This window comes from Aotus nancymaae, unplaced genomic scaffold, assembly GCF_030222135.1.
Source record: "Aotus nancymaae isolate 86718 unplaced genomic scaffold, 86718_ANA_hifiasm-v0.15.2.pri h1tg000048l, whole genome shotgun sequence".
Lineage (NCBI taxonomy): Eukaryota > Metazoa > Chordata > Mammalia > Primates > Aotidae > Aotus > Aotus nancymaae.
Window position 1 is genome coordinate 9,049,453 of NW_026988462.1, and position 26,278 is coordinate 9,075,730.

Genomic DNA, 26,278 nt, shown 5'->3' on the forward strand with positions numbered 1-26,278 from the left:
AATCATCAGAGATAGAAAATATGAGAGGAAAGAAAAGGAGAAAAGATATGACTGACCTTCACATTCTGTCTTATACTAGGAACAATGGAAAATGGTGAAAAGAAGATACAGTTACTATCATCATCTGGCCGAGTCTGACTCTTTAGGCATTCGAGAAAGTACTTTAAAGGGGGGTGGGACACTTTCTTACTGATTTCAATTTTTTTCATAAACATAAACTTAGTGGTTTTATTTTAAAATCTTGCTTGCTTGTAGTATAATATGAAGATTTGTGATTGATTGATTTCAGAGTCTCTCTCTGTCACCCAGGCTGGAGTGCAGTGGCATGATCTCAGCTCACTGCACCCTCCACCTTCCAGGTTTAAGTGATCCTCATGCCTCAGCCACCTGAGTAGCTGGATTACAGGTGTGCACCTCCATGCCCAGCTAATTTTTTAATTTTTAGTATAGCCCAGGTTTCACCATATTGCCCCGGCTAGTCTCAAACTCCTAACCTCAGATGATCTGCCTGCCTTAGCCTCCTAGATAGGATTACAGGTGTGAGCCACTGCACCTGGCCTCTGCTGTTTTATTTTTGTTTGTATTCATCCATCTCTTAGTTTTAACGTGATCTCTTTTTTTTCTCAACAGCCTTACTATTTTTGAGATGGCGGATTAGTAGAGCGTGACTAGGAGAGTCCTTTGTTGTCTCCAAACAGGGTGAGAGTGGTTCTGTGACACCCCTGATAGTTCTCTGTTCTAAGGCTACTCAGCTGACGATCAGTGTATGAGAAAGCCAATAGCAAAGTCAAGGGACACCAGGCAGTGGGGTGGAAGCTTTTCTGTATTATCTTCTGTCCTGGCTTACAGAGTGGGACTTCCGTATTTTCCAATGTGAATAAAGGACACTCTATCAGAGATGACTGATGACTGTAATGTACATTTTAATCATATAGATTATATTGTTTGTTGATCAACAAATGATAAATATATCACTTTCTAATCCATATTACATATTATGTATATTTAAAATATGAATCATTCATATTTCCACCTAGGTTAGTGAGAAACATCAATATGTTCAAATAATATTATAATATATATCTCTATGTATATATATGTGTGTGTGTGTATGTATGTATGTGTATATATATATATGTATAAAACTGGAAACAACTTTGCTTTTGGTGTACGCTTTTAGCTAGAGAATCCATCTTAATGTTCCTTGTGAATATTATAATTCTCGGTTCATATGGATAAAACACTGAATAAAATGGTTGGTTGGTATAAAGCTAAAAGCATAGCATCCAGACAAAGACATTTGTCTGAGGCATGTTTACTCTCATCTCTTGGGAAATGAACCACTTTTAGAAGGTCAAGATAATATTTAGTCCTATTTTCGCATTGCTTCACCTGCAAAAAATCTAATTCAATCAAATGCACATAGACTTTTCAAAGGGATTCAGTTTCTGAACTGTGTTCTTAGAGTCCTTGGTGAATTTTAGCATGACTGACTCTTCTTTAATGTGGGGGACCCATCTGAGGATGCTCACAGCTGACAACAGTCTAGCTATAAACTTGAAGCTACCCAGCCAGATACCCAGCCACATTCCCTTCAACATCCCCCAGAAGAAATCTGCTGTGGCCAAAATCCCAAACAATGCACAATTATTAAAATGATCACTTGGGGAAATGATGACAGGTACCTCAGAGTAGCAGTTTTCAAAGTGTTTTTAGCAGAAAATCCGTAAGTTGTCCAGTCAAAAATGGGCTTCTTGGTGAAATAAATACTGGAAGTGTTTTACTTAATATAGTTAATGGGTATTTTTAAATAGCAGGATTTTTTCGAGCCTCTGACATGATCTGCATGAAAGCCACCCAGAATTCCCTCTAGGAGATAGCTATTGTGTGCAGGCTTTCTCTGAACTTAAGATCATGCAACGTTTTTTTCAAAGAATCTACTGACATCTAAATGAACACTAGTGAACTACAAAAAAAAAGCAGTTTTACAAACTTCTTTAGATGAACCACGTGGATTCTGTAAACGAGAAATAGACCTGTACAATCTAAAGGCATCTAGTTTGACAGTGAAGCCTCATTCCTGCCCCAGGTCCTGGGCAGCTTGGGCTGTCTTAGAATCCAGCCAGTACATGAAACAGAGAAGTCCAAATGCCTGATGTTTGCATTCCTGAATTGAGAAGTCAAAGATGAAAGGTGTAGCATGGGAACACTCCCAGAACTGCTTACAGTGGATTATATACACCTCTACCAAAACGTGGTTTTAATATTTATTATTTTTCTCTTGCCCTGATTTCCAATAACCTAATTTGATAAGCAGGATTTTTGACAGGACTGAAGATAACTGCAGATACAACATTAATAATGTCAGAGTATTTATCTGCATAAAAGTTTAAATGGAAGCATTCTGTGCATTCATTAGAAGAATCGTAGATTATCACAGTTGTCTTGCTGTGCTCTCATGGAAGATATGAAGTGTTTGTAATTTAAGACTCAATAAAATATTATAAATGCCTGAAATCTAATTCAGAGAATTAAATCAAGGAGTTTCTGCTGTGGCATTTGAGGTCATTTCAGTTTGAGAAATATTGCCAGACACTTCAAGAAGCAATGGAGATAAAGAAATGAAAAAGTCTAGCGAATTCTCTGGATAAGCTTCCAGTTTTACTGCTGAGGTGGACGTAGTAGAAGAATGTTCAACACAACATGAGGTTAAGAGGAATAGCTGAAGTCCTGCATGTACTTTAACAGATCTGGAACGTGAAAGGAAGGGAGAGCAAGTCAGGAGACTTGAAATGAGATTGATACATGACAAGTGGTGGTATCACTACAAACGGATGCTATGGGGCTTGTATTTTTTCACACAGATACAAAGAAGGTCAAGGTACAGACAAAAAGATCAATTTGGAGACAATCACTACGGTCCAGGCAATGCATGATAAAGGCCAGATTTCTTAAGTTGATGGTCAGATACTCATTGGGGAATTATACATCAATCAAAACTTGAACTCTAGGGATACAGCAGTGAGCACAACCAACATGCTCTTGCCTTTGGGCATCTGCAAATCAATATAAAACACAGACAATAAATAACTGCATTTGTGCAAAATGCTGCAAAAGAGAAGTTACAGTGTTACCAGTTTACATTACAAAGTTACCCAAGCTTTTCTACAGAGGAAAGCTTCCCATAGGTAGTGGTACCTAACGTGAGACAGAAATGAGTAGTAGCGTTAATGTTAGCTAGATAAAGGTGCTTGGGAGGATGGCCAAGGGAGAGCCTATTTCATTCAAAAAACCAACAAGAGTCAAGAGAGAAGACCGAATGCTGAGGTAGCTAAGAGAACTCCAGCATGGCTGGAGTAAGGGACTATTACAAATGGTGCCAGACGAAGGGAAAGTGGTAGGAAAGGCCAGAATGTGCAAAGCACTGAAGGTCAGTATAAAAGGCTTTTAGCTTTCATTCTAAGGCCAATAAAAAACATTGGAAGATTTTAAGCATAATATGTTTTATCTTTTAGAAATATTATTCTGACTTCTGTGTGGAGAGTAGATCCCGGATGCTAAAGTAGCCTTGGAAAAATGAATGAATTCTATTGTAAGTGTCTGCAGTGTAGCTGCATGCCAGTGGTACACACCCAATGTCCAGCAGTGCCTAGTCACCGCAAGCACTCAATATACATTAGTTCAATATTCGAATGAACGTATTAGATTATCCTCTTACATTTATCAGACTCAAAAATTTCTTAAATAACAAAAACAGTTTTTCAGGATCTGAAAGTTGACCTCCCAAGGGGAAAACAGACAAAACCTTTGATATATGAGAACATTTTTTTTCTCTGTAGGACCTTGTAGTGTCAAAGATAAAATGTTTCTAAAAACATATTTAATATGTCATAGTGAATGACAAATTAAATGATGCTTTATTCCTCTGAGTCTCCAAAGCCTCAAAAAGAGCATGCCAACAGAAAGAACAAACCTATATGTAGAAATTACTTGCTGGCATATACTAGTTTTCCATTTGTATGAGTCAATTTTCAAAAGTATACATTGTAACTTTTTAATAACAGTTTTATTGTTATATAATTCACAGAACATAAAATCCGCCCTTTTGAAATGCACAATTCAGTGAATTTCATTATATTCACAGAGCAGTGCAACCATCATCATTATCTAATTTTACAATATTTTTTTACCCCCTCCAAAAAAACCCATATTGCTTTAGCAGTAACTCCCCAGTCCCCTGTGCCTCTAAGCCCCTGGCAACTATTAATCTACTTTCTATCTCCATGAATTTGCTGTCTTGGACATTTCATATAAATAGACTCTTACAACATGTGGTCTTTTGAGAGTGACTTCTTTCATAAAACATGTGTTAAAATAATGAATTAGGAGGCCATTAGACTGAGGTGGTATCAGCTTTCTAAGCTCCTACATAAACAAATGGAAACCCAATTCAGAGTAAACAGTCATAACCCAGGAAAACAACACATAAACACAACCAATCAGAAACAGCCAAGGAATCTCTAACTAGGACTTTAAGGCTGTGTCTCCCCTTTATCAATCAAATATTGCCTTTGTCTTATTCCTGGGAATACCATGCAAACATTTTCCCTCACGCACCTTCAGTGAGGTCCCAATTGCTTGAGGTCTGGCACTGCCCAATTCATGAACTCCTGTCTGCTCAACTATACACTTTAAAATTTTAATATGCCTAAGTTTATTTTTTAACCCATAGTTTCAAGGTCCAAGAATATTGTAGCATGTATCAGTATTGTATTCCTTTTTATTGCCAAAAAATATTCCATTCTACGTATATAGAATACTTTATGTATCCATTCATCAGCTGATAGACGTTTAGGTTGATTCCAGTTTTTGACTAGTAGGAATATGTTGTGATGATTATCTATATGTGCTTTTTTGTGGATATATATATTATATTATCTTGGGAATATACCTTGGCATGAAATTAGCTGGGTCATATGTTAACTCTAGATTTAACTTTTTGAGGAACTGCCAAAGTGTTTTCCAAACTGGCTGCACCATTTTACATTCCCTCCAGCAATGTATGCATGTTCAGATTTTTCCACAGCCTCACAAACACTTTGTTACTATTTATTTTTGTTTTCATTATTTTGTTGAGACAGGGTCTTGCTCTGTCACCCAGGCTGAAGCGTAGTGTCGCAATCACGGCTCACTGCAGCCTGGATGTCCCAGGTTTATGTGATCTTCACACATAAGCTTCCTGAGCAGCTGGGACCACAGGTGTGCCACCATGCCTACCTATCTTTATTTTTTTGTAGAGATGGTGTCTCGCTATGTTGCTCAGACTGGTCCTGACCTCCTAGGCTCAAGCAATCCTTCCACCTTGGCCTCCCAAAGCACTGGGATTACATGCTGAGCTATCATGTTCAGCTTGTTTATCTTTTTTAATATAACCAACCTACCGGCTGTGAAGTGGTATCTCATTGTCTCAGTGTGGTTTTGATTTACACGCCACTAATGACCAACAAGGTTAAACATATTTTCATTTGCTTATCAGCCATTTGTACAGCATTCTTCGGAGAATGTCTATGCCCATCTTCTCCTGAGTTAATTTTTAACTGATGAGTTGTAAGAGTTGTCTAATTGTATTAATTAGTGCCTGAATGTAAACATTAACTTAGATAGTGTCATATATTGACAGTAATGTCATTGCTGATTTTTAAGCAAATGGATCCAATAATTCCACTATGCTATTGGAATGATATAAGTCAACAATATTTTTCTAGTTTTCTATTTCTATTATGTTTCACATTCAATTTTTATATTTATTTCTATGATGTTTTTATCTTAATTTATTGTTACATGTATGTTGTTGCTATCTGGCACATTCCTAACTACAAGATGTTTCTTACAAATTGCATTCTTTATTGTTATAAAGTGTATCTTTTCATTTCTTGTTTTTCTTTTTCTTTTTTGTTTCCGCCCTTTATTCATCCTCCGGGAACATCTTCTTCAACTCTTAGTTCCCACATTTGCAGCATACTACACTTGCTCAATTAACTCATGATTTAATGATTACTCCCCTACTTGGGGCACAGAGTTAAATGAATTTCAAGTCTCTAACACTTCCCAACAGAAAAGTCCCATCCATCATAAGCAACATATTCTCTTGAGACCTTTTATTTCTCAGTGTGTTAGGTCAAACTATAATTTCAAAAAAAAAAAAAAATTAAAAATATGACTCTAAAAATATGTAATGAGCAGCTGTGAAATAATTTTTGTTGAATTTCTTAATGAGGGAACAAATAGAATAAAGCTGCTTGAAAGGTGAATACCAGCATTATACTCCTTACAGGAAGAAACACTGGGATATTAATGTTAGATTTACAAAATGATTGACATTTTTCAGACAAAACAATAACTTTCTGGTTCGTTTTTTCAATCAGATAAATATCACTTATAATTCTATGGGACAAAAATATTTGCTATTTAACAATCTTCTGTAGATTAAATCTAATTCTACAGATCTTAGTATGGTCTGTAAAGTGACAAAATGGTAAGTAAAAAAGAAAAACAATTACATGTACCTAGAGATGGCTCAAGGAGCTTGCCTTAAATCATTGAAGAGTATAAATAATAATTTTTCCTCCTTTTCAGATTTTGGATAATTTTTCTTAATAGTTACCACTTTATTGTTGAAAATTATAACTACATGTCATTTGGAAATATGGGCAGATTGTTTTTAGAGTCCTTCTCCATCCAATTAAGAGGATAAAGGTTTCCTATTCTTAGACCAAAACCTGAAGGTAACATTGAAATGCACAAATCCTTCCCCCAACTGTGGTATCCAGCATCAAACATCTACTGCTGATCTGATGAAATAAGTTTGGATCATCTCTAAATCAGACTATCCATATCATGTCTCTACCATACAGACAAATGTTACTGAAGAGTTTAGTATACGTCCTAACACTGACTCTATCAACACCTACCATGCACTTTTCCTGGCTTTCTATTTACGTTTTCCTTGGGTAATCTTTAAACAAAAAGTGCCTCATCTGCTTATTCTAGTGTCCAAATGAACACAGAGAGTGTCTAAAAATGGAATAAGTAGAATAGCAGGCCCAACTTTTTTTAAAGTGGGAGGTACTATCTATCTGAAAAGATAGTCGGTAAAGAGTTAGATGAAAAATTGAAGATGATGGACATAAGTAGAAAGATATCCATGTTCTTGAATTGGAAGAGTTAATATTATTGAAATGTCCAGTAGCTGAACTATCTATAGACTCAATGCAATCTTTTTCAAAGTACCAATGAAATGTTTCACAGAAATAGAGGAAAAAATCCAAAACTTTGTATGGAACCTCAAAAGACTAAAATAGCTAAAGCAATTTTGTACAATAAGAACAAAGCATCACACTACCTGACTTAAAAATATATTACAAAGTTATCATAAACAAAACATCATGGTACAAGTACAAAAACAGACACACAGACCATTGGAACAGAATAAAGATCCCAGAAATAAATGTATACATCTCTGGTTAATTGATTTTAGACTAACATAAGACCTGAAACTGTAAAAGTACTAGTAGAAAACATAGGAAAAAATGTTCTTGACATGAGTCTTAGCAAGATTTTTTGAATATGACCCCAAAAGTACAGGCAACAAGAGCAAAAATAGAAAAATGAGGTTTCTTCAAGCTAAAATGCTATGCATATCAATGGAAACAATCAAGAGACAACCTATGGAATAAGGGAAAATATTTTCAAGCCATCCATCTGTTAAGGGCTTCATATGAAAATACATAAGGAACTTAAACACTCAATAACTATAAAACAAATAAACTTAAAAATGGCAGAGGGCCTGAATAGACATTTATCCAAGGAAAACATATAAATGGACAAGAGGTGTATTTTAAAATGTTTAGTATCATGAATCAACAGGGAAATGCAAATTGAAACCACAATGAGCTATTATCTCGAATCTGTTAAAACGGTTATTAACAAAAAGACAAAAAAAAACAAAAACAAATCTTCTGAGGATGTAGAGAAAGGGGGAAACCTGTACACTATTGGTAGGAATGTTAATTTTTTTTTTTTTTTGAGGTGGAGTTTCACTCTTGTTACTCAGGCTGGAGTGCAATGGCGCGATCTCGACTCACCGCAACCTCCGCCTCCTGGGTTCAAGCAATTCTCCTGCCTCAGCCTCCCGAGTAGCTGGGACTACAGGCACACGCCACTGTGCTCAGCTAATTTTTTGTATTTTTAGTAGGGATGGGGTTTCACCATGTTGACCAGGATGGTCTCAATCTCTTGACCTCGTGATCCACCCGCCTCGGCCTCCCAAAGTGCTGGGATTACAGGTGTGAGCCAACGCGCCCGGCTGGAATGTTAATTTATACAGTTATGAAGAAAAGTATATTGGTTCCTCAAAAAATTAAAAATAGAACTACCATATGGTATAGGAATTCTTCTTTGGGGTATACATTGAAAAGACAGTATGGAAATCAGTATGTGGAAGAGATATTTAAATTCCCATGCTTAATGCATTACTATTCACAATAGTCAAGATACAGAATCATTCTAAGTGTCCATCAATAGATGAATAGATAAAGAAGATGTCAGATATATACATATTCCTCTGTACAACCAAGGAAACTATCAACAGAGTGAAGAGAGAACCTATGGAAATAAGAGAATACACACACACACAAACACGGTGGAATATTATTAATCCTTAGAAAAGAAAGAAATTCTGTCATTTGCAACAACATGGACGAACCTAGAAGAAATTATGCTAAATGAAATAAGTCAGGCAGAGAAAGACAAATATTATATGAATCTCATTTTTATGCAGAATCTAAGAAAGTCAAACTCATAGGAGCAAAGGAAATGGTGGTTGCCAGGGCTGAAGCTGAAGACATGTTGGTCAAAAAATAAGAAGTTTCAATTATACGGGTAGAATGAGTTCTAGAGATGTATTGTACAGTATTGTGACTATACTTAATAACAATGTTATATATGTTAAATTGCTCAGAGAGTAGATTTTAAACATTCTCACTAAAAAAAAATGTGCATGTGAGATGAAGGATATCTTAGTTTGATTTAATTATTTCAAATGTCAAAATATCATTTTGTACACCATAAATGCATATAATTTTTGATGATTAAAAATGAGTGAAATGAAAAATAAATGGTAGAAAGACACATGGTTTATGCAGTATCAATTTGGAGAGCATTCACCCCACAAAGTAGCAGGGAGTATTTTCAAAGCAGCTGAAAGCAGCACCGATGCACCTGAAGAACTATTCATACAAAATTCAATCAGAAATTATTTCAGAAAAATTCAAAAGAATCACTAGGCATTATTAGAAATTTCTTATTCCCAAGAGACAAACAGCTCATAATATTGAGATAAGAGCTTTGTTTGCTCAAAGAAATTTCAATAACTTAACAAAAGCAAATGCACACTTGACACGTAACTCGATTGAGGAATAATGTAAAGGGTTCTTTTCTCTTTTTCATTTAGAATTAAATGGGAGTGAATAACCTGGAAAGGAGGAAGATGTCAAGAATAGTGACAGAGTAATACCCTTTGAATACTTAAAGGCAAAGATGGCCAAGACTTAGTTCCTATCTTCACATTACATTCTAGTCATGGGTGACAGTTTTAGATACATATAATCACTCACCATAAGGATGAACTTTCCAACAATTTGAATGTTCACAAACATGATGGACCACTCTTCTAGGAGATCTTTGCCCAGATTCTGCTTTATAAAACTTCTGACATCACAAGATATTTAATTATTTTTCCTCTCTCAGGAAATTAGGTAGAAATAAAGAACTGTGATTATCAGTCTTTATTCTCAAGTAACTCACACCACAATATTTATCAGAAAGATAAAATTACAAAAAAATCATGCAACATTTTCAAAGTTCTAAGAACTGTTTACACAAAAAGTGTTTAAACTTGTTATCTGCCCCTAAAGAAATTTGGACTTGCCTCATATGAGGTACAGAAGTCTTCATTAGCCCTGAACACTGCTAATCACCTCGCGAGAGGTTCCGCCCACCACTATCAACACTCCGCTAGCACAGCCCACACACGCAGGGTCGTGTCTCCAAAATAAGAAGGATTCAGCTCTAATCAGGCATGTGAAGAAAATTCCTACCAGCAGAGGCTGAAATACCACAAAACTGCCTTACAGAGTGTCATATTTATGATATCTGAACAGAAAATCAGTGCACAATAAAATTACCCTTTGACTTGTCTCTAATCAGAAAATATCTCATTTCATATCTGAAAAGAACAAAATGATGCCCGCATTAAAAATAGAAACCATTAATTGTCACTACACACATAAAATGGCCACATCTGGAGTAAGAAGTTCCCTAACACTATTTAGTGACCAGAAGTCGGTGGGAGAAAACCTTTAGAAATGATCTCTATGCAGAACTGGAGCTGGACTGGATAACCTTCCTGTGTTCTAATGAATCTTCCTTTTCTTCTTTATTAGCTTACAGTGTTTTCTATAAATCAAAGTCAGCCCACTTTGATTGGATTCTTTCAGAGCTGTCTTTCACACTAGTAGCATATATTCTCCCCTCTCAATTGTTTAAAATTTAATTCTTATGGCTTTTCTTTCCCTTTGTCAGTTCCCAGTCTTATTCCTCAGAAGAGCGATGAACTAACTCACAAGCTCAATATCAATCCACCACATATGTTAAACAAAAATTAGGCAAAGGTAAAAATAATATCTTTCAACACTACTAATGTGTTTTTAATGAAATTTCATACAACCACCCATGGGCTTTGTCCATGAGGTAGCTTACATATAACCTTTGTTCACCACCTGCTACCTTGTGGCAGCCAAGTTCAAATATGTGCGTGAATGAAAACTTCTCCACCAAAACAATTTTTATTTCAGAAAGATCTTGTCAGCTTTTCATGTATTGTAGAAACTGGAGCAACCCTAGAGATTCTACTTATTCATTCCAATCACTTCTTTGTCTAAAGTTCATACACTCTGATTTGTGTCATGGTCAAAAGAACACACTCTACATAGCCAACATTAATTTCAAAATAATTTCATCCATGTTTGAACCTCTCTAGGAACCAACTCTGGTATCATCATATTTCACCCTAGGAATGAGGATGTCCTTTCTTTAACTCAGGGGTCCTTACCCTCAGGTCTGTGGCATCACAGGAGTCGTAAAATCACTGAAATTATATGCAATATTTTGCATGTGTCTGTGTGCCTGTTTGTGTTATTTTTCTAGGGAAAGGGCATATTAGCCTTCTTATGATTGTGAAAGCATCACGGCCCTGAGAAGCTGATGCTCTCTGCCACGTCTTCATCACTCAGAAACTCCCACAGTGCACTAGAGATTGACTGACACTAAGCAAATGTCATGACTTTTGTCAAGTTCATGTGTGATAGTTACTGTAGAATGTATTGCATTTAGATATCTAAATTTAAAATATCTAAAATTGCAATAGCATTGTATTTTAATTAGGTTACTTTGGAGACTGAGATTTTGAGAATTCTTCCCTAACCTTTTTTGTTCTCTAGTACCTATTTTTGCAAAATCTCATATACATTGATATTTAAGGAAAATGTGTATCACATCACTGGATAAATTGGACAAAATTAGCACTTTGTACTAAATCCAAAAGTTAAATAATTTTAACTTTTGTTTTATTAAAGGTGTAAACACCTAAAAACACTTAATAAATTCACTATGTTTACTGTCTACAGATTCAGATAAGTGTCTGAGGAAGTGTACAGAGGAAGTGATGAGATATTAGTTTCCTTAACAGCTAATTAAAGTATGTTGGTATGTATTATACAATTCACCTTAAAGCCATTTTAATAGATTTTATTGATAGAATTATACAGTGATTCTAAAGTAATTAGAATACAACCAGTTGAATTGCTACTAATATTGCATTGGTAGAGGTGAAAACTTATCTATAAAAAAAATAGAATCGGACTTTATGTTTCTGATCCCATCACTGACTTGAAAAAAAAAAAAGAGAACACCTTTTTGTTTTTTTTTCTAAAACTGTATAGAATCAATATTTAGCTATGTTTCCTGGTAACATTTACTCTATTTAGAACAACTTGAAACAATGATATTAACCCAGACTCTATGTTCTTATGCCTTTAATAAGTTAAAGTGTCAAATTATAGCAAAAAATAATATATTAAATGTAATTAATAGGAAATAGGATTAAAAAAATCAAGTGTTTACCAAATGAATTAATAACTTATTAACTAATCTATCTATATCCATTAATATTAAAAGTACATTAGAGACTTACCTAATGTTTTCTGAAAACACCAATTTTTTTCTCATGCATACAGAAAAATTACAAGTATTCGTTTAATTAAATGATTATTTAAAACATTTTTGAGCTCTATGTCCCTAAGAAAGGGATGCTTACTTTGGGAGCATTTAAAACATCAGAGAAATCAATGAACTATTTCTAAATAATATAATGAGATAGTAATAGTAAAATGTAAACACTATGCACAAGATATTAATCTAAGTGTGTAAGTTCATCCAATCTCACAAGAACATTGTTTTCGTATTACATTGCCCTATCTAACCAAAGAGGAAACTGAACCAAACAGATATAAAATAAGCAAATGTATAAATCCACAGCTAGTAAGGGGTAGAGACAGATGTGAAATCCAATTTAACACTAGGACTTGTGCATTTAATTCCTACTCTTTGCTGCCTCTCTTCTTCTGCTTTATTAAATCAAACTTTGTCTTAATAAAATCACAGATTGTGAAATTTTAAAAATTCTCTTGTAAATTTATTTTTGTTTCATTAAACATTTACCAAATATAAGGTACTTAGGATTTTTCTCTGAAAATTAAACTTTTTTTTCCAGTTGAAACTCATCCAACAGAATTATTATATATCAGGTACCTCTACAGATTTTTTAAAGTGAAAATATGTATTTATGGAGGACTAGACTTGGAAGCACTAGATCTCAGAGATTTCTTTGGGAATGTGAGAAAGTCATTATTTGCTGGCTCTCCAGTAATTTATTTTGAATTTGCTAAATTCATCGATGTGTGAACTGGTTATCAAAGCTTGATAAAGAGCTTATAAATCATTTTCAAGTTGGTAGAAATAAATATTAATGGGGCAATTTTCAAGGAATTTACAGTCAGTTTCTTCTTCTGTTCCCATAAGTAAAAAAGAAAAATCAGTTCTTTTATTTAGAAAATAATCCATAATTTATTAGTAATAATTGATGTTTCTCAAAATAGTCATAGGACTATTTATTATGTAATATCAGACTATTTATTTTAGAAAGAGCACTCTTTGAAAACACACCAGGGTGTTTTATATGATAAAAGTTTTATATGAAACTTCTTTAGGAAACATAAACCTGATTCTAATACTTTGAGATACTAAAGTGACCTGCTTCACCAAGGTCTGTTCAGGGTCTGCCGTAGAATAAGGAGAGAAAAGAATAAGGTTATCAGGTACCAACTGTCTACCAGTGTCAGAGTCTGACCAACACTGTCCCGTTTAAGTTATTCCTCCCTTCCTTTTCACACAGGATAAACAAGCTTAAAGGGTTTTAGAAGCTGACCAGGCCACATGACTAATGGGTAGCAGACCCAGGATTTGAAAGCTTGCCTGTCTACTGCAAACTTCTATCTTAGTTTTTGAAATAGGAAACTCAGATCTTCTACATGCTTATTTTTCAAGGAAATACTTGAAAGCACAGCAGTCATTGGTACCTCCTTTTGAGGTGGTTTATTGTGTCCCTTCCAGAGGTTCTGGGCCATGTTCAATGTTCATAAAAGGATGTGAGAAGACAAAAAGACCAGGCCATTACATCAAGCAGAGAACCTGGTTCATTGCATAGGGATACCCAGCTGAATGAAACAGAGAGTAGGAGTTAAACTTCAGTGCACACTTTACCCTAGGGTGCTGTGCTGAATCCACCTAGAGAGAATGTCATTTTCAGTTTGCAGAAAAGAACCATAAAGGCTCACATGGGACCTGGAAAGTCCTTGGAAGTTAGGAAGAGAAGGGGAAAACGTGTTTGAACATAAAGCTTTCAGATTCTATCAGTCATTAATTAAAGGAATTGACATATACAGCTAATTGATGAGAATGTGTATTAATTTGGTAGATCAATGCCAGCATAGGGAGATGTATTTTGTTGGCACTGGAGAGTATAATTTTACTTCAGGGGGAAATGTTTAATAGAACCCTCAACAGAATATCCTATTTAACTCTGGGATATGAGAACTAAGAGAGCCAGTAAATATTTAGAAAAATGGTTATATGTAAGGTGGGAGAAACAGAAAACTCTCATATGTTTTGATTATTGTGTTTTTAAAACTTTTTAGTCTGCTGGGAATAAAATATCATGACCGCATATATATTATATTTAAAAAAATCATCACACCATCACTATGACAGATTTTAGAGCATCTCTGAAGAAACTCTTTTAAACACTAAGCTATCAAGTCTTAACTTCAGGGATATATAACTGGCGTTTTCCATTTTAAAGCCAAATACTTTAGAAATTCTAACAATAACTATGCATTTTTGGAGTACCAGGTACCATACTAAGTAGTTTGCATACATAATGCCTACATTCCCAATAAAGAATACTCAACTGTTGTATGTTACTATTTCCTTTTTATCACTGAGGAAATTGAAATGCAGAGAGGCCAAGCGGACTTATCTAATTTCATTTAGCTAATTACTGGTAGATTAAAGATTCAAATCTACGTTGTTCCTGATTTTAAACCTGAGCTCTTGCCATGTCACAGAACTCACCCTTTCAGCAGACTTCTACTTAGGGGAGAATGTGGCGTTTTAGCCAATCAGAATTTTATTCTAAGATGTAAAAAATATAATACCTTGAATTGAATATATCAACTGATACATTCTCCTATTATTTCCTAAAGTATAAATTTGCTAAGCTGTCATAATTTTAAAGTACATAATGATATATTAATAATCAAGTTTATATATACACACACACACATTGAATTATAAGAAATCAGACTGGAAATGTGGAATTCCTACTTACCTGTTCCAATAATTTTTGTCCATTGAAGTGAGCCTGTATCACAGCATCACTAACAAGCAAGTGAAAGTTCAGAAGCACGTGTTCAATGTCGTATGTTCCATGCATTGCATCTGACAGTTCTTCCAGTGATCGGATATATCCATGCCAGTGTGGGTTAAGCTCCGCCATGTGTGCCAGGCATCCTCGCATGACATTGAGGCAGTAACCCATACAAGGCTTACTGAGAGTCAGACCCTGGCAGTGCGAGCAGTACTGCATCTTCAGAAAGGCTCTGCTGCACTCTTTGGAGAAGTGCAGATAGTCTGTGGTGTTGATGACTTCAATGCCCAGATTGAGTGCCTGCAGAAAGGTGCGGCTGGGCAGCAGGGACCTCCCCATCTGTCCCATTACTATTTTGGGAATATTACCAAATGGACTCACATCCCGACGAGCCATCCGGATGCATTCTGAGTATTCCAGGGAGCTGTCAGTCACACCAGGGTTAATGAGGTGGTTGTAGACCAGAGGAAAAAGACTGTCAAAAAATCTGTTTATGAATTCTTCAGGATTAACATCTGCACCAAATAAATACAGCCCTACATCAGTGAAGAACTCCTGAACTGAAGCAGCAGCCTCCAAGGCCATGTTCCTGTAGGTATTGCAAAAAAGTATACTGGTGTAATTTTCTGCTTGTTTGATGAGAGTTTCAAGGGTTTCTGTAACACAAGCAAAGGTAAAAGATGAGAAGGTTTAGTATTCATGATAACACTGTTTGTCCAGCTGCTCCAGACATTAACTGAGCTTAACGCATCAAAGCTGATCTAAGAATCTAAACTGTAATTCTCAGCCTACTAAACAAAATTCAGCTTTCCAAGGATAATGACCAGACAACAATGGCCATTGCATGTAACATACAAGTTTTATAGAGTCACATTTCCTAGAATCAAAGTCTCCTTAAAAGTAATGAGATTGCTTGGCACGGTGGCTCATGTCTATAATCCCAGCACTTTGGGAGGCTGAGGTGGGTGGATCACCTGAGGTCAAGAGTTCCAGACCAGCCTGACCAACAAGGTGAAACTCCATCTCTACTAAAAATACAAAAATTCGCTGGGCGTGGTGGCAGACGTCCATAATCCCAGCTACTTGGGAGGCTGAGAAAGGAGAATCGCTTGAACCTGGGAGGTGGAGGTTGCAGTGAGTTGAGATAAGCCATTGCACTCCAGCCTGGGTGACAGAGTGAAACTCTATCTCAAAAACAATTAAAAAGTAATAAAATAAAGAATAAGTTACATATATGGTAGTTTCTTACTTTATAGTCATTCATAACTCACTAATGATAGAAAAAAGTATCGTTGAGAAATTTATTTTATAATCTGACTTCATTATTTATAAAAGATGGTCACGTTAAGTACCTGATTCACCACCTGGTATATTCTTATAATTCTTTAAATCTTTTTCTTTCCCAGAATGAAAGCTAGTAGATTACACACTAGTTGTTACAATGGAAGGTTAGATTCCCAAAGGAAAACCAATCCTGAGACTTCCTCACATGTTCTAACTAAAGAGAAAGTGAAGCATTCATTTTTAGAGTATCCATAAATCATCACACTTTGTTAAGCAGTGGGAAACTCATGAATCATAGCCTTTTTCTTATCATCTTATCTTCAAAGACTTTACTGTTATTTTGTTTCTTATTTAGATAACTGACGATCTCAAATCATTTTATCCACAGAAAGAACCAAGAATAATTTGTCCACAAATTAAAGATGAAAATCTAAAAATAGAAAGTTTGAGTAATCAGTGAGTCAAAATGGAATATCAAAAGGATGTATTAAGCAACAGTAAACACCTTGGCTATATTAATAATTACAGTTTTTAATTAGCCTAAATAAGGATACTGAACTGTTTCGATATATAATAATAAAATATATTCAATAAAATTACCTCCCTATAGTCCCAATTGTATATTCACTTTTAATTAGGTTGCAAAAGATCACGCAATAACTTAGTAACCAAAATACTGTTTGAGTAAATTACAAAAAAAGATAGAAGAAGAGTAGAAAAAAATACAATGGGATAACAAAATGCAGAGGTGCAGGGTAAACTACTAATGAAGCAGAACTGTGTCATGACTACGCCATTGAGTCCAAGTACAAATAAGTAAGAATACAATATCATGAATTCTGATACTGATCTAATTCACATTGAGTTCCTGGCTTTCGTGTGATATATTAAGGTGCATCTACCCTGCAATCAAAGTTAACAGCTTTTAAAAGGGATTGCAATTCTGTTTCAACAGAGTACTGGATAGATTGTTAGGTGGAGCTCATGTGTTATCTGTGCATCCCTAGTAACTAGTTACTCAATAAAAATAGGAAAAAATGAAAATAGAATGGTAATGAGAAGGCTTTTGTTGAGATTAGCAGCTCTACCAAGTCAGCCAGCATTAATGCCAGGTTTCCCCAAACGGCCTGATGGCCTGGGCTTCATAGGGAAAAAATATAGATTGTCAGGTCTCTGCATTTGAAATTCTAACTCAGTAGGTTTGTCTTGGTTCAGGAATCTATATTTAACAAGCAGCCCAGGTGATTCTTTTAACCTGGCCAGTTTTTGAAACATTGCGATTGCAAATATGTGTAAAATATTCTCTCTGCTCTTACAGAGTTGTTCAGCAAGCATTCCACTAGGATAACCCGACCCCAGAGCTGCAATCTCAGCTACTACACTCTGCTTTCACAGATCCACAGGACAAAGTGTGAAAACGGAATTGAATCTTTGTGGCTTGAACTACAATAAAACTGATGAGCCTGTGTATTTCTCCTTAAAATAGGTCATTCTTTCTCAACCGTTTGTGTGTGGCTATGAATCGTGAAGTAGTTTACAAATAATTGTATTTACCAATAACGGTTAAATCACAATGTTTTAAAATTATTTAGTTTTTTAAAGATAAAGATAGATTCAAAGATACCCTATATCACAGGCATTCTTACACGCTTTCCAGCCAGGTTTCTAAGGTTTGTGCTGTATGTGTTCATGTGACTGACAATTGCCTCGTTACTCTTAGTGGGATAAAGGTTGCACATTGCTGAATCAGGCAATACTGATGTTCCACCTGATTTCTGCCAACTCTAAATGATGCTCACACATGCAATTTTTATAGAGATAAGAATAAAATATTTCTTTATAAATTTCAGCCCAATTAATTTATAACATAATGATTTAGGAAAATACAGAGTTTATCTTTAAGTAGCCCTAATGAGTATGTTTTACAAAGAAATTTATATTGTAAAAGCAATATTAAAGAGAACATATTTAATATTTAGGAGTTTCCATTCAAAATAAAAATGAGTATAGCACTTTCAAATATCATTTTTTTTTTTAAGGCCACTGTGTATTATTAGCAACAAACTAATTTTGATTACTGTTTGAGTTTGTAATTAAAAATAAATTTCTGAACAAATTATACAGTTTTTTATTTTAGACTAGTTTTCCTCTGATTCAATTTTATTCTTTAAAACAAAATAACCAAAAAGGACTTGATAGTAACTTCAGGAATCATATTACAGTGAAATTTAAAAACTTTTCCCTAATATCACATGTATTAAAACTTTAGCTTTCATAAATTGTGTATTAACTTTACTACCCTTTGAAGGAGAGATTATATGTTATCAAATACAATCTTGTGCCTTGTAATGATGTTTTGGCGAATAACTAACTGTATATATGACCTTTGTCCCGTAAGATTATAACGGAGCTGAAAAATTCCTATAACCTAGTAACGTCATAGCCATCATAACGTCACAGTCCAACATATTACATGTTTGTGGTGATGCTGGTATGAACAAAAAGACCAGATTGCCAGTCATATAAAAATCTAGCACATACAATTATGTATACTACATAATATCTGATAATGATAATAAACAACTTTGTTACTGGTATTTACCATACTATGTCTTTTATTGTTATTTTGGAGTGTATGCCTTCTACTTATTTTGTGTTTAAGTTAACCATAAAGCCACCTCAGTCAGGTCTTCCAGAGGAAGGCATTGTTATCAGGGGGAGGAAGGCATTGTTATCACAGGAGATGACATTTTCATGCCTGTTATTTTCCCGGAAGCCCTTCCAGTGCGACAAGATGTGGAAGAGGAAGATGGTGATATTGACTATCCTGACCCTGTATAAGTCTAGGCTAATGTGTGTGTTTGTGTCTTAGTTTTTAAGAAAAATGTTTAAAATTTTTTAAAAAATTGCAGGTACATGGATGAAGCTGGAAACGATCATTCTCAGCAAACTAACACAAGAACAGAAAACTCCAAATGCTACATGTTCTCACTCATAAGTGGGAGTTGAACAACGAGAACACATGGACACAGGGAGAAGAGCATCACATACCTGGGCCTGTCGGGGGGTGGGGGACTAGGGGAGGGAGAGCATTAGGAGAAACACCTAACGTAGCTGATGGGTTGACAGGTGCAGCAAACCACCATGGCATGTGTACACCTATGTAACAAACCTGTACATTCTGCACATGTACCCCAGAACTGAAAGTATAATAAAAAATAAATAAATAAATACATAAATATAAATTTCAAAAAAGCTTTCAGGATAGGGATATAAAGAAAATATCTTTGTACAATCAGTTTGTTTTAAGCTAAACGTTACTACAAAAAAGTCAAAAAGTTTTTTTTAAATTGAAGTTTATAAAGTAAGCTTTATAAACTACTGTAAGCTAAAGTTAATTTGTTATTGAAGAAAGATTTAAAAAATAAATTTAGTGTAGCCTAAGAGTACAGTATTTGGTACAGGCCACAATAGTGTACCATAATGTCCTAAGCCTTCACATTCACTCACCACTCACTGACTGGCTTACCCACAGCAACTTCCCGTCCCGCAAGCTCCACTCATGTCATGTGCCCTATACAGATGTACCTTTTTAACAAAATATTTATACCATAATTTTACATTTATGTATAATTTAGATTTGATTTTTATATATAATTTTTTGAGGCAACGTCTTGTTCTATCACTCAGGCTGCAGTGCAGTGGCCGGATCATAGCTCACTGTAGCCTAAACCTTCTGGGTCAAGCAACCCTCCTATCTCAATCTCCCCAGTAGCTGGGACTACAGGTGTGCAGCACCATGTCAGGCTAATTTTTATTTTATATTATTTTTTGTTTAGATGGAGTCTTGCAACATTGCCCAGGCTGGTCCCAAACTCCTGGCCTCAAGGTATCCTCTCACTTTGGCCTCCCACAGTGCTAGGATAACGGGTTCAGCCTATACTATCCTTATTATCCTTTCTATGTTTAAATATGCTTAGATATGCAAAGATTTACCACTGCATTACAAATGCCTAGAGTATTAAGTATAGTAACATGTCATACAGATTTGTAGCCAAGGAACAATGAACCTATACCATATAGCCTAGGTGTGTAGCAGACTATGAGGTCTAGATTTGTGCAAGTATACCGTGTTATATTTGCACAATGGTGAAATTGTTTAAGGATGCATTTCTCCAAACAAATCTCTGCACTTCAGTGGCACACAACCACGTCAACTTTATGTTTATTTCCTGAATATCTGAACACAAAATAGATTTTTTAAAGTAATTTATTGCATTAGTTTTTCACCATGCTATGAGCTCACTACAATATTAAAAAATTGGGGGGCTTTCAAAATGTATTAAATCTGATATTGAAATATTCCAGTTAACTGAATTACCTAAATATATGTAACACACATATTTTCATGTATTCTATTTCTTAAATCCAATCAATAAAAAAACTGTAAACTATTAGTCTATACATAATTGATTCTTCAATGCTTAGGGATAAACATTCTTTGAAATTTTTGTTCTAATCACTTAATAAAATTTTAGTATGTAAACACATATCAAAAGTGAACAATCTAGAAACTAAGCCACTGAATAATTTTGTACTAATTTTTAATAAAAATTGGTAAAATCAGAAATTGAATTTACTAAAACTACTTGTTTGTATTAACTTTGAATTTGCAAAACTGTCACTTTGTTCTCACACCATGTTTACCAAGGAGTAGAGTGTTTTCATTTTATTGAATTAATATTTTGATATTAGCAAGAATTTAAACTTTTAAAATAATTGTCAAGTAACAAAATATGTGCTGTTCTGCAAAAGTGTAATAGACATATAAAATCGGTGTTTATAAATCCAAGATAGGTAAGGTGCTGAACGATTAATCATACATACTTAATTGTGAAAGAGAAACTACACAGTTTCTTTCATTACACAGTTTTAATACATAAAAAATACTGATCACCCAAGCTGTACAAGTAGTACCTTTGTATTTAAGCAATAAAAATTGCAGCACACATTGATAATAAACATTTTCTAGTCTTGTTTAAGGAATTTGAGGAACAGATTACAAATAAAACATTCTCTTTTTCTGTTTTTCATTGAGAATTTCAATAAGGTCTTCTTTGCACAGATGAAGTCTATCAAGACAGAATAATTTCCAGTTTTCCTTATAATGCCTGAGTGGTAGATTGAATTAAAGGATGCAAGTACAATCTAATTACTGTTTGAATAAAGAATGTAATTATTTGCAGCCTTATGGGAAAATTAATTTATCTATACATAAAATCATTTATGTGTTATCTCACTAACATCTGAATATGGAATGCATGAAGTTTATCTGCATCTATTTCCATTTTCAACATTAACATTCTGTTAATGTTAACTTAATGACAAAACACCTAAGACTGAAAATTTTAACTGTTTCCAGCCCGCATTCCTTTTAGAGAAATTTTATTATATACACAGATGATTACTGATACAAATCAAGGATTTAACTTTAAATAAAGCTGGTAGAGATAAAATCAAGTGCTATCAGTTTAAAATTAAATGTGAAAAGTGTCAAAATCAGTGAAGATTTATATGCAGATGGCTTTCTGTAATGACAGAAACCTGAGTTACATGGCTTTTATTAGTTTAAAGATAAAGCTGGTTTTTAAAAGTAATGATTATATGAATAACTGTTACAATAACCTCTCCAGAATGACATGAACATATATTTTATGATGTTTTTCTATTTTTTATTTTTGATATATCAATATTTTAACTTTCAAAAATTGAAATTTTAATTATAATTTGAGGCCACAGATATCCTCAAATATAACAATGAAATTTAAAAGATTAAATCATATCGACCACAGAAAAATCAGATGATTTTACAATGTATATTTGGTTGAAGAGAAATCTTCAGAGCAAATTTGCATTGTGTGCATTACAAGTCTCAAGTCACAGATTACGGTATTGCAATGGATAATTCATTACTACTACTCTGCTACTTCAGACTTACTCTGCGCCTGCAATCATGTATCCCTGTATACTAAATTAGATAGATGAACAGGTAGGAAGATGGTTTTAGAAGTAATTTTATAACCAGTTTTTATCACACATGTTACAATGAATTTTAATTCCATTTCCTTTTTTTCTTAACAAAAAGTGCTTTTTAATAATTTTAATAGTAACAATTCTTTTAATTTTAAGAACACCATTATAGCCACTTGAAGAGCTGTATATTTAAATACAAGAAGCAACTACCTAATTCTCCAGACTGGAAGTGTTTATACTGAATTTTTCCCTTATATTTGCATATTTCCTCATTTTTTTCAAAAAGTAAAATGTGTAATAAAAGCTTTTTGGAATATTAATTTAATGACATTTTCAAATGTTATGCAGTATGATTTATAATATAATTCTTCAGAAATCAGTCATCTATAAAAACAAATACTGAATGGGATATTAATCTGTATCATCAAGAATGAGCATTTTGGTAATTAATCTAATCTTCTAGGACAAGCACTGCATGGAAAAATGCCCTCTTAACTTTCTTCCTCCCTCATTTCCCTCCTCATTATTTTGGTCTTCATGGTGCTTCACATTTATTTCCAATATTATTTTATCATTATTTATGTTCTGAAAATCAACTTGATTTTAGCAGAAATTTAAATTTGATTAAGCACTTGTGTAACAGATAAAATCAGTTCCAAGCAACTAACCATTGATTGTTTCATGAATTACTGTGGGGTGAAGATTTTAAATCAATTTTTAAAATAATCTTTAAGATCAGAACTACAAAGGAGCTATACAGAAGAGTTTCTTACTACTTTCTGTTTTTATGTAGAACAAGTAAATCAATATCCTCTATTGGTGGTTTTCTTCCCTCTTTTTCTTTGGGTTTTTCAGTTGATTCATACCCAAAACATGGTTCTTCTTTATTTAAATAAACAAAAGCTTTCACTTGGCTAACTTATAACTCCTGCCCTCGTTTTCTCTATTGAGATCTCAAGAGAATGAGATGTTCTATATTTTTGGCTTTCATTGGCACACTGTCCATTCCTTCTTCAGTGTATTCAAATCTAGTTTCTTTTGATATTCATTCTTTCATTCATCCATTTAACCAATATATTTGAGCACCCGTTTTAGACCTTGAAGCTAAAACTGAATAAGCCATACAAGTTTCTGTCCTTATAAAGCTTAGAATATACAGAGTAGAAGGTAAGGTACAAAAGCAAACAGATACATAAAAGATTTATTCTTAGGTATTACAGAGGGAAAAAAGAGGGTAGGGTACAAAAAGTGAAGGGCACTATTTTACACACATCAATTTGTTGATAATCAATTGACCAAAAGACAATCGAAATCAAGTTCTTAATCTTATTCTCAACGGGAAACCTTCTGAGTTTACCAAATATATCCAAACTATAAACAATATTTGGTAATTTGCTAAGATTAAAAAACTGATTTTGACAAACTGGTTTGGGCAAAATGATTTTCTACAGATTAGCTATTGTATTTTATTCTGAGACAAGGTCTCATTCTGTTGCCCAGACTAGAGTGCATTGGCACAATCTTGACTCACTGCAGCCTCAACTCCTGGGCTCCAAAGACTTCCCCACTTCAGCCTTCCACATATCTGGGCCCAAAGACATGCACCACCACCATGCCCAGCTAATTTTTGTTTGTTTCTTTGTAGAGACAGGGTCTCTGTAGGTTGCCCAGGCTGAGATTGGCCATTTTAGATAGAGTGAGCAGGAAAACCCTTTCTGAGGAGGCAGCATGTGAATGGTGGCCTCATCTCTGAAAAGATGAGTGGCTGGGGGCTCAGAGAAGGTAGAGTATAAGGTTATGAGGTGCAAGGAAGGTTGCTGATTACACAAAAGCAGAGGAAAGTCAATGTGATTGAAGCTCAGTGAGTGAGAGGAGAGAAAGGTCAGAGAAGTAGGCAGGGAACAGATTTCAGATGGTGCCACAGATAATGGTAAGGGGTTTAGAGTTTATATGTGGAATGAGAAGCACTGGGGAATTTTAACCATGGGAGAAAAGTGATGCTGTTCATGTCTTAAAGGATCGCAGTGGCTGATATATGGAGGGTGGACTGCTGGGTAGGGGTAAGAGTGAAAGCAGGAAGCCCAGTTTAAAGGCTGTGATAACAGTATGAGTGACAGTCATCGATGGGCTGGACTGTGGTGTTGGTGGAGGAGTATGCAGCAATAAGTGATCAGATTGGCCACATGTACTGATCATAGGTTGTTTGGAGGAGGGTGTCTAGGAAATGGATAAATGAAGGATAAATCTGAAGACTGGGCCTCAGTATCTGGATGCATAGTGGGACCATTAACTAGAATAGGCAAGAGTATGCAGGCTCTGTGTGTGTGTGTGTGTGTGTGTGTGTGTGTGTGTGTGTGTGTGTGTGTGGTGGGGTTGAAAATTAAAGGTTTTGTTTTGGACATGTTACCAATTATAAAATCAAACAAAATGTATCAGTATGCAATTATACAAAATAATTGGAGTCTCAGGAAAAGCTGAGGTTGTTGATCTAAATCTGAAAATGACTGTTAGGGACAATAAAGTCATGGTATTGGATGAAATAACTGAAGGGGAAAAAGATAGGGAAGAGTGGAGAGATTCAGGAGAAGAAGTGTAACCAATAAGAATAATGAGAGTAAGAAGACAGGAAGTAAAAAAAAAAAAAATCAGGAAAATGGAGTGTCCCAGAAATCAAGGGAAGAAAATGATTCAAGCAGAAGAAAGTAATCTATCATGTCAAATGCTATTATAAGGGCAACTGAGATGAGGAATAACAATTGGCCACAGGATCTGACGAGAGAAAAGCCCTTAGCGACCTTGGTAATGGCTGCTTCAGCAGAATGTGAGCACAAAAGAACAAGAATTGAGGCAATGTCATGGGCAACTTCTTGCAAATGTTTGCTATGATGGAAGCAGAAAACCAAGGCAGGCACTGGAGTGGGATATGAGGTCAAAGGTTTTTGCTTGTATGAGGAAGGATAATTTACTGAACGTTCACATATGAACGGGAATAAAATTGATGACTGAGCAGGCAGGATGGGAACTGCAGGAGGAAATTCCTTGAATAAGCAAAAGGATGTGATCTAGGGCATTCATAGAGACTAAAATACTGGACAAGTAAATGGATGTTGTATGTACCAAGAATAATGGCAAGAGACGTCAAGAGAAAGAGAGGGAGTCAGGTAATAAAATGTTGAGTTGCTCGGGGAACACAACCAGAAGTCTGGCAAACGACAGCATGGAAGCTTGACAGGCAGTGAGTCTTCCGGCAGGCGAGGAAGATTTGCTGGGGGAATCCAGGAGCACAGCAACTCCAATCACAGAGGAGGATCCTGTTCGTTTCCTGTTGCTGCTGTAACAGATTACTAATAATTTGCCAGAAATGTATGCCTTCTCAGTCTAGATGCCAAGCATCCAAAAGCAGTGTCACTAGGCTGCAATCAAGGTGTGGTCTGGGCTGCAGTGCCTCTGGAGGTTCTAGAAGAGAATTCATTCCTTTCTTTTTCCAGCTGCTGGTGGCTGCTGCCATTTCTTGGCACTCCTTGGCTTACGTCCATATCACTCTAACCTCGCATTGTCTTCTGTGTGTGTGCATGTGTGAAATCTCCCCAGGGCTCCCTTTTAAAGATTCATGTGATTACATTTAGGACACACCCAGAAAATTCTAGATAATCACCCCATCTCATGATCTTCCATTCAAGCACATATGCAAAGACTTGCGAAGACTTCTCTTTTCCACGTAAGCAACAAGTCAAAGATTCCAGGGATTTGTCCCTGATATCTCTGGGAGCCAATATTCAACCTACAATACTGATCATAGAAGACAAAAACAATGAAATTTACAAATCTACGCTTGACTTGCAAATTCAGAAGACAATG

General features: G+C 35.1%; 1 protein-coding gene across 2 annotated transcripts in view; it reads right to left on the reverse strand.

The window, feature by feature from the left end:
* GPC5 (glypican 5) overlaps positions 1-26,278 on the reverse strand; it is a 1,393,669-nt gene that overhangs the window by 1,083,121 nt on the left and 284,270 nt on the right. For both annotated transcript variants that reach the window (XM_012456307.2, XM_064362249.1), the window contains exon 3: positions 15,065-15,759. In XM_012456307.2, the coding sequence (XP_012311730.2) occupies positions 15,065-15,759 (695 nt within the window). The remainder of the gene's footprint in view (positions 1-15,064; positions 15,760-26,278) is intronic.